Here is a 10,663-nt window from a genome sequence, read left to right as displayed (position 1 = left end):
GTGTGTGTGTGTGTGTGTGTGTGTGTGTGTGTGTGTTTGCGTGTGTGAACTATTTTTGATGAAGTCCTTACTGGCTGAAAGCTTTACTTGTGACAGTCTTTTTGATGTGTCAGTCTGCCACTCAGCATCTCCACTACACGGCGTGAAATAAAATGTTACTTTCCACCTTTAATTGTTTATACGGTTCACAAGTTGGGTTCTGATTTAAAGTTAATTTTACGTTACAAAAGTCTGGGTCTGTAACGCACTTGCAATACCACTCACTCATATCGCCTTTGTATCATTCACTTCTTCTTGTTGAAACAGACATGGCCCCAACCCACAAGAGAATGGATCTATAGGAAGGCAAAAAAACATTTTCCATGTTGTGGTGACTCAGGATTTCTGAATTTAACAATGCTTGTCTCATTCTCTCAGATTCTTCTTTGCACTCTACCAACCAAACCCACAGTGTGTTTTTTCACAACAGGTTTAGTAGTGCATCACCATTCATTACTTGATCTCGAATAAATCGCTGGAAAAATGAAACTAAACCAATGAATGCTTTCAACTGGTTTTTAGTACAAGGTTGGAGAAATTTCTGTATTGCAATCATTTTTTTAGGATCAGTGAGTGACTGAAGAATTTTATTCTCTCCTGCCAAACTTGGATTTCTCGAAGTTGGCAGTGATGCCAGTTCCAGCAAATGTTTTCAACACTCTTGTAAATATGTGCATGCGTTCTCCCCAAGTGGGTGTGGCTGTTAAAGGATTGTCCACATACAATATCACTTTATCTAAAAGCTCTGGACACAATACTGAGTCTAATGGAGTTATAAATACCACTGTGCTAATGTTCAACCCAAACGATAACAATCTGAATTGATAGCTCCTCCCACTAAAAATGAAAGCAATATATTTCCATGAACTTTCTGATAATGGGATCTGCCAGTACCGATGACCAGAGGTCCCGTGAGGTTAAATATTTAAAACTGAAGAATTTTTGTGCCTTCTCTTCCAGATTTTCCAGTACAATACCAACCGGGACTATGATTTTATTAATGTCACGAGTGTCTAGAACCACCCTAATTTTGCATCCTGCCTTATCTGCAGCGACTAGAAGACTGCTATATGGTGACACTGATGGTTCAATTAGTTCCCATTGAATCATTTTTCTAGTCTCTTTTGTAAATTCTTCCTTTTTTGACCATGGGACAGAGTAAGCAGCATAGCAGAAGGTTTTGTGAGGTGCCATCTCTGTATGGTATGTGTAGCCTTTGATTATCCTGGGTTGCTCAGTAAATACACGTACATAATTGGTTAGTAATTGATTGAGACCATTCTGTTGCTCTGTGGTTTAATATCCAGATTCCTTCACTTTGGAGCTAATCAGTTGTAGCTTGCACATAATTCCTGTTCTGTGCCTGAGTAATAATATTTGTGCTCAGATATTTCATTTGTGATATGCAATTCCTTCAGTCATTCATAATGTACTTGATTCCTCTGGCAATATTTACTATGGATTTCTTTTGCCTGAACAATTTCCAGAGCCTCTCTCCTACTCCTATTCTCAATGCTTAAGTCCACAGTTGAGAGGTCAATCGTTTTTCCTCTGCTGCAAAAACTCGCAGCAAAGTATGTAGGGTACCACAAGACCCTCTATCACGAAAAAGATATGTAATCACTTCATCTCTTATTTTAATATCTGTCTGTACTGGGTGCTTTACAAGTTATGACTGGGTGCCAATAGCACTGGTCACTTTGCAGTTGCTAACTGGAAATGTCGATATTTAGTTACCTTGACTCGTCTTTTTGAAAAATTGCATATCTATAACATTCACTGTGGCTCTGGAGTCAATAATTAAATTTGCAGGTACCTGCCTCTACCAAAGCTTGTATCAGTTCTATGTTAGGTTGATTGCACTTATGGTGTTCGGTCAACAAGTCTTATTCTATTCCAACACACTAGTTGTAGTGCAACATATTATTTTCGTTTCCTGCATAACTGCTGGCCCTGTCACTTCATCTCATGGCCAACAATAGAGAGCAAATTCAGGCCATGTCCAGTTTGTTTCATTCGAGGTTCCCAGATGGTTGTCATCCATTATCTCTGTGATGCGTACATTATGATTTAGATTATACCACGGGGCGGATTGTTTTGTCCCTGTTGTGCAGAATTATTGGGTTAGGTTGTTAGGAGGAAGAGAACAAACATCGAGGTCATCAGTCTCATTGGATTAGGGAAGGACGGGGAAGGAAGTCGGCCGTGCCATTTCAGAGGAACCATCCCAGCATTTGCCTGGAGCGATTTAGGGAAATCACGGAAAACCTAAATCAGGATGGCTGGACGCGGGAATGAACCGTTGTCCTCCTGAATGCGAGTCCAGTGTGCTAACCACTGCGCCACCTCGCTCGGTGCAGAATTATTGCTTTGATTTCTTGTTATATTCTGGTTGTTTAGCGATGGTATTTGGTTTTGCTCCCACTGATGTGGGTATCCTCCTTGTCGTTGATTACGTGTTTTCCTTTGGAATAGCTATTATAATTAGCATTATATCAGTCATCATGCCTACACTTCCTGTTGTACTGGGATTGGCCATTCGATTCTGTGGCCTGTTATTGTTACGATTGTAACCATTACGTCTACCGTTACTGTTATTATTACAGTTTGGTGAATTATGCCTGTTTTCATGTTTGGACTGTAATTCAGGACTATTTTCATGACCAGAGTTTAGTTTTAAATCCTTGCATATTAAATCGATGGAGTCTAACATTGATTCTTCCTACATCCCAGAGACTCCTCTTCAAGGGATCCATGGAAAACGATAAATGTAATGTAATGTAACATAAATTGTTCAATGTCATGTTCTGGTACATTAAGTAATTTTTCCGTCGTGTTATTTGGTAGTCATGTCTTCAGAAACTGAATTACGCGTCTTTCGACCTAGGATCATCACAATACTGCTCAGCTTCTATGCTTTTCTGAAAGTGAAACAACTTAATTTAAATCGTTGCAGATTGTGTGCCATTTGCACAGTTAGTTTGCACAATTAGTTTGAATTCGTCAGCGACGAAGCTCGAACAGTGAAAAACGCTAAATACAGAAAAATCTTAATGAATTTGACATGGAAGAGTACTTACTGTACTTAAGTAATTCCAACAAATACTTTACTATCATGTATTGAAATAGTTAACAGATTTACATACACCTGATTACTCACGCAGATACATTTCGACCTTTCATATCAAAAGGAAACAGAAGACTGAGCGAAATCCGTAATGGCGCTCTTTTAATAACAAAAAATTAACATGACCTAAGAAATTATTGTAATGTAACACTAAGATACATATTTTTTAACATTTAGTTATTCTTTGATGATTACATTAACCACAAAAAATAATTTTTGATAAATAAAATACATATTACATTTTCAACACACGATGATTCTTAGGAAGCAACAAAAAAATTTATATTGTTGTTTCTCACAAATATTTATCTCTTTATTTCTGTGTATGTGCCGCCTTTAGAGCGTGTGGTTAGGCAGGAACCTAAGAGAACAGCTTAAACTGCTGCTAGTGAACTGAGGAGCAATAATATTCGTATTCATCCTTGTCACAAAGTGGATAGCCGATTATGCGATCGTCGATATTGCTTGTGACGTTAAAAAGACGTGCTCTTTGCGAGAATTTTTGTGAAAAGAGCATTATCACTTTGTAGCTTCACTTTTTCTGCCACTAGGTCACTGAGCTGCTGCTACACCTTGTAACACGCCTGGGAGGAAAGGGGGTAGATATACAGTACTAATAAAAGCTAGCCATTAGCACTCGAGACCTTACAATGCTCCCTAGACACAGGAACAGGGCTGGATATTTAACGACCATGTGCCTAAACCGATGTACCTGGCTCTTCCCACGGCGATTGATTTGCTGCTCTCTGCACTGCCTGCTATGATGTGTCCTGTAATAACTATTGTTTACCAGGGAGAGTAGCTACTCCCCCCAACGACACCAAGTTGATCTGGTAGAATTCATTGTATTCTGTTAAAGACTTGCACAGGGTGGGGCTGCACTGTTCACAACATTATTCCACAATGGACATGATCAGTATTTGTACTCCAAGTACGTGTCCATTGTGACGTATAAGGTTGCTGTCTACATCATGGCATCCAGTGCAAGAACATAGTGCATAGGACACAAAATAATTACCGTTCAGGGACTGTTTTATCAGTCGACGATTGGCACAGATCTTCCAACAGTACTAAACAATGCAGTGGGTTATAACACGAGAGTGCGCGTGACGCGTGACCGAAGCGCGACGCGGATTCTCCATAAGATGTCGGGTACGATATACGAACGAGAAAGTACCTGCGCTCGTGACATTCAGCTAGTCAAAACGATATGTATTTCTTTCACTTAGAACTTGCAATTTGGATCATGCCAGTCCCCATTATTTTTCCGTAACAGTCGCGATTTGGTTGAATGTTGTTTTTCCGACACAACAAACGAAACCAAGAAACATCACCTTCTGGATAAATATTGATACTACGTCGTGACACTGAAATTAAATGCAAAACTTGTGTGGCAAACATTTTCAATTACTTCACCATAACTTGTAAGATACGTGCTGCAGCCACAGCATCAACACAGCACTCCGCCGACGCTCCACGAAAGCTGCGCCACAACTTCGCACTGTTGCTCTGCACTGGGTAGAGAAGCGACTATCTGTATCAATGATACAGTTCTATGCTTACAACCTGACTTGTACACCTTAGGTGTGTCATGTCATAAGGGCTTTATATATTGATAATTTTTCCTTGAAGCATTTTTACTTTGACACTCATACTTGTTACAGTTGCTTACTCACGCACAAGTGCTTCTCATGCGTGCAGCTACACACATATAGGATGTGCAGGAGCGTCACCTACAAGAGGTGACCTAAGGCTAGTGTGTATGCTCAGTCAACGCAACTCACTAGCTCTGTACATGGCATATTTACACTCTGTCGGATCCAATGTGACGTTTTGTATTTGAATGTCCTATACATACATATTATTCAAGTGGTACACTATATATTGTTGGATCCATTGTCAAATTTGTGGTGTTTTCAAAAGTTTTAAGACAAAGCTCTACAGCAGAGAGCACTTAACTGGATGACGCACACATTTGCTGGATAGAGTTAATGACTCTCATGTCAGTTACAATAATATGTGATTCTACATCAGTATGCTTCACTAAAATTTTTGTAAACATTTCCTGTAATTTTGTTTATGGTTATGATACCGTATTTGTTCCACACACAAAGTCATAATATTTGTTAAAATATACAACACCATCTGAACAAGACAGTTTTAAAATTGTCAAAACCATGGTCAACATTTAATACACTTGTATTTTGCAACTGGCTGGCTGTTTTTTACAATCCAATGAACGTAACAGGAAATCAGTCGTTCTTCTTCAAGTTTTGAGCGTTATTATCATCTAGTACTTGCACACAGATTCGCGCCATTAATATAGGCCGAGTCACATTAGCCATCACATCATGTAAAAACATTCCACAGTGCATTTCAAATTGCAACATTCACATAGGCCATGAACATATGATCCCATCTCGCCATATCACCATCAAGGTTTCCTGGGAAGAGAGTTTTTACGGTTTCGTCGTCAACTAATGTTGGAAGTTTACCTATTTTCGCCGCACATACTCGTTATTTGCTTTGCTTTATTGGTGAATTGCAAATCTTCCATAACAATATGTATATTTTTTCCGTAGTGTTCATTCGCAAGTGAGATCAGATATCTGATAACGAAACATTGTATAGGTCTTACAATAACAGAACAGAGCAGGTAAGAACTTAAGCTGACGAAGAAATTTTTATCCAATAACATTTTTAAGTGAAAAAGTCAGCTGTAAGGAAGGAGAAACTTGCAGTTGTTATAGTTTCCTTTGTTACATAGGAAAATAAGCATGACGGATTAGGTGAATGGGCTCTATTTATTCCCTTATAAAATTAATATTGTTTTATGTGTTTGTATGTATATATATTTGCTAGTAAGTAAATGTCATTGTTTTCAAATGCTTCACTTCACTTCTTGGTACTTTTTCAAATAAAATTGATCAAGAACATATGTTATGAAGCTATATTTGGCCATTAACAAACTTTATTGTTTTCAGTTCCTCAAGTCCTATACTATATTCTGACTATTTGTAAGTATCATGTATGGTATCTTGGGCTTAAGTGAACTGATGTGATGTGACATGACCTCCACTGTGAATACACCCTGACATGAAGGTCTATTGACATCTAGAGGGAATCAGCCTTTATGCAAATAAAATAAATAAAAACTCCCATGTGTGTTGTGTAGTCAGTTAATGTTAACCAGTCTCCAGTTCCAAACACCTAGGTTTGGAGAGCTCATACGTGTGTGTACACCTTAAGGTGCAATGTGTGAACAGACTTAACCTTGATGGCTGGTACATACAGTTTTTCTTTTTTTTTTGGGGGGGGGGGGAGTCCAAATTAAATTCTCATAGCGCAACATCTTTCTCCCTGCCTTCTGCCATTAAATAAAAGAATAGTGGCAGCTGGTATTTTCTGCGACCTTTCTAAGGCATTTGACTGTGTGGATCACAGTATTCTTCCAGATAAATTGATGTTGCATGGAATTGATGGTATAGCAAACATATGGATAATGTCATATCTAACCAAAAGAATGCAGAAGGTTGTACTTAGCAATTCAGTCAATATAGTCCAAGGACATGATTCTGACTGGGAAGAAATCGTGTGTGGGGTTTCCTCAGGGCTCAATTGCAAGTCTGCTATTGTTCCTCTTATTATCTTAATGATTATCCACCTAGTATACAACAAGCAGAATTATTTCTTTTTGCTGGTGACACTATTATTGCAGTCAATCTAAGCAGACAAATAGAAATAGAAGAAATGAAAAACAAAGTTCTTAAAAATATTGTTGGCTGGTTTTCTGTCAATGGTTTCATCCTCAATTTTAAAAACATGTTCAGCTCTGTGCATCTAGGGATACTAGACTAATGATAAGAATAATGCAAGGTGAGGAACTAATCAGTGGGGTCGAACCTTCAAAATTCTTAGTCGTTCACACTGATGAGTATTTAATCTGGAAAAAACACATTTTGGAACTCATAAAACAACTTAGTTCCGCCACATTTGCGCTTAGAATCGTTGCAAAATGTTGGGAAGAGGCAAATCAGTAAGTTTACATATTTTGCTTACTTTTATTCAATAATGGCATATGAAATAATGATGTGGTGTAACTCACCTGTAATAAAGAAAGTCTTTGCTGCTCAAAAACATACTGTAAGAATAAATTGTTGTGCTCACCAACAACGATCTTGTAGACATATGTTAAGGAATTGGGCATTCTGACTATTGGTTCACAGTATATTTATTCCCTTATGCAGTTTATTGTATTTAACCCACTGTAGTTCAAAAGAAACAATGATAATTACAATACCAGAAGAAAAAATCACATTCATTTCTCCACATTAAGGTTGTCTTTGGCACAAAAAGGAATGCACAACGCAGCAACAAAAATTTTTGATCACTTACCTGGTGATATAAAACGTCTGACAGGCAGAACAGTAAAATCTGAAAACAAATTGAGAAAGTTTCTTCTTGATATCTCCTAGAAAAAATTCTGTTATTGTAATGTGTAGAAGATGGTGGGTAGGAGAAATATCCAGAATTTGCGGCGTAAATGTAAAATGAATTTTTCTACATCATTACTATGTACAGTGCTAAATGATCCAGGTACCATGAAAATAAGTAACCAACTATTCTTGCAAGCCACTACTCACAACATTACCCCTTCCCTCTTAATCTTACGTAAGCGGTTAACCTCCTGTAGCTGCGCCGGTACAGATATTTCTTTCTTATTCTCTGTGAATTCCACAATACCGTACGCAACATTTCCCTTTCCTTACTACCCTACAACAGAGTCCACATTTTAAATTTATCCTCAGCTAAAAAAGGCAAAAATCCCGAGTTCGAGTCTCGGTCCATCACGTATGTTTAATGTGACACAAAGTTCCTTATTTAAGAATTAACGCATAAAAGAACATTAAAAATGTTACTTTAGATCAATGATGAGTAACATATGATGCTTTGTTTCTAAAATAATTACTGAAACAAAATGGAAAAGGAAGTAAAATTTTTTGATGAGAGTTAGGGAAATTTATGCAGACAGAAGTCAAAACTATAACACTATCTGACACTGCTGTTCGATATCACAGCTGGTGTAACTGGACATTTAATAGATTTAAAAAAGTTTTACAATTGGGAGTTGGGGTAATTTGAGCTATTAGTTATAAAATTTGTGCATAGAGACGTGCTTGCGTAGTTAACAGTTCAAACGAAATATTTTTAGTAATTTACCCTAGGAAATACATATACTTTTGTTATATCACATGTGCAGAGCCTAATATTTCTACACACGACAAATTACGCTACAAGCAAGATCTTTTCACCGGAAAAAGGCGTTTTCTGTGAACGAAACATGCAGCGACAACCTTGGTTCATGAAGCCTTGATTAGATTAATGCCTGCGAATAGTTTACTGGTTCCTTTGTACCTGCTGGTCGGAAAATTCTTAAGACGGTACCTAACATTGTTAGTGTACATTTGCTGTCCCATAATATCTTTAATTATTGTACTACGTACACGGTTTCTAGGGCTTCTGTAATGCTCTTCATATTTATTACCTGTCTTATCAAATTTACAGAACACGCATATTTTGCTGCTTTGTCTCAGAAGCCCATTGAACCATAACCATCATTGCTTCAAGTACATAACGATTGCTGATCTCCGTCTATATGTGAACACTGTTTAAAAGCAATTATGTGCATCATCAACAAATCTAAATAAATTGGTGTTTCCGTCATGTTTGCGTTTCAGAAGTCTGTGTCCAGGCGTGAGTAGTGCACTTATATCAATTTGCGGTTTTCTTTGGCGTATTCTGTTTCTTCTGTAAATAACAGGAAAATATGTCACTAATCACATATGTATATATTGCAATGGAGCGCAAGGACTTATAAAAACAAGATGCGACACATAGAACTCGTAAAGAATATGAGTACTGAACAAAGCATTCTATTCCATATAAATTACGTTACAAGCGACACTCATAGAAAACTGAAAATTCACAAACATTAGCCTCACATTGGTTAAGGCAAAAATGGTATAATGAAGATATGATGCATAGCTTCGTCGTCGCACTTCTCTCGCGACACACATTTCTTCACTGAACGGTATATTCGACTCGTAATACCATGCAAGCTATTGCGAAACTGACATATCTTCTAGCGCGTTGTTTTCCATCACAGGAGAGTGACTACGTGTGTTGACATACAAATGTGACCAGTAAGCATGGCCCGTGCGTCAATTATTTTAAGTTTGTCACAGTAAAAGTGACGTACCGCAAGTGCAGCACACCATACGATTTCCTACTTTCGTAAGCAATAAGTGTGCCAATTTTATAGGAATGACAGTTTTGACAAATGTCACAAGATATTTTGAAAATGCGATTGGTAGGTTGCAGAGCGTTACATACTCAGAATAAGATTTTGCACATAGGCACACATTCTGTGCGATATTCCCGTAGATGTTGACAGTGGCCAATAATTAGTAATTTTCGCCTTTGGCTTTTCCGTGTCTTTTTTTCCAGTTGAATACATAGATGTCCACTTTACGTTGTGGTTGACATGGCTTTTAGCGCCGCTTCTGCTTACCTTCATGTTGCCTCTAGTCATATTTTTAATGTTCTATATGAATGCCGTTATACTCTACATTTACAAGCTACATAGGTAAGTTGAAATTTTTCTTCGGTAGTTTCAATTTACTAATTTAAAAGGTATTTAAGTGAAGAGTTTCCTCGAAATTAAACTTATTTTCCTTGACTGGTACTCTGTTATCGATTATGTGCGAAAAGGGCAGTCTTTTTCTGAGCAGATATCACATTTTTGCCTGTACTCTCCACACAATGTTTATGTCCTAGACTTTAACCTGAAGCCTGCAATAAATAGAGAATTTTTATGACGAATACTGTATTTAATAAATTATTGCACAGGACAAAATATGGGAAAGATATGCCTGTAGCCATATATATTGCTGGTAAATTGGAAGACAGATGCTGTTACTTGTGAGACAAGATTTATCTCAGATGACAGAACTCTGAAACATTCTTTGCACACCATTTTCCCAGTGTAAAGTTTTACTGATTTATTTTATTGGGATTTTGTGTTTTAGGACTGCAATGCAAAATAATGAAAAAGCTACAGTGTGGAATAACATTTATAACACTGTGTATCATAGAGTTCAAGGGAGACAGTAAAATACTGTAATAGTTGTGGAGTGTGCTTTTAGTAGGAAATGTTTGCATGTACAGAATATTTTCCGAGGGAAACTTGGGTATCCTTGTAGAAAATAATTTATTTCTACCGATAGATATTTTATGTTACATTTCTATGTCTAAAAGTTGTTTTCAACATTTATAGCTGCCAAAGTATGACACCAGCTTGGTTTCTTTTTGTAAGTGGAAGCATATGCCTTTTTGTGGCATTGCAAAGAGCCTTTTAAGAGGACTTTTACGGTGTAATGCATTGAACAAGATTAAATAATAACACAATAAAAGTGCCACAAACTACCATCCAGCTGT

General features: G+C 37.4%; 1 protein-coding gene across 1 annotated transcript in view; it reads left to right on the top strand.

Annotated features, from left to right (window-relative positions):
• The first annotated feature begins 9,340 nt into the window (after positions 1–9,340).
• LOC124619607 (transmembrane protein 68) overlaps positions 9,341–10,663 on the top strand; it is a 123,323-nt gene continuing 122,000 nt past the window's right edge. The window contains exons 1-2 of the mRNA XM_047146110.1: positions 9,341–9,536; positions 9,674–9,812. Of these exons, the coding sequence (XP_047002066.1) occupies positions 9,491–9,536; positions 9,674–9,812 (185 nt within the window). The 5' untranslated portion in view covers positions 9,341–9,490. The remainder of the gene's footprint in view (positions 9,537–9,673; positions 9,813–10,663) is intronic.

The sequence above is a fragment of the Schistocerca americana genome, chromosome 6 (assembly GCF_021461395.2).
Source record: "Schistocerca americana isolate TAMUIC-IGC-003095 chromosome 6, iqSchAmer2.1, whole genome shotgun sequence".
In the NCBI taxonomy this organism is placed as follows: domain Eukaryota; kingdom Metazoa; phylum Arthropoda; class Insecta; order Orthoptera; family Acrididae; genus Schistocerca; species Schistocerca americana.
This window is presented reverse-complemented; position numbering and strand designations above follow the sequence as displayed.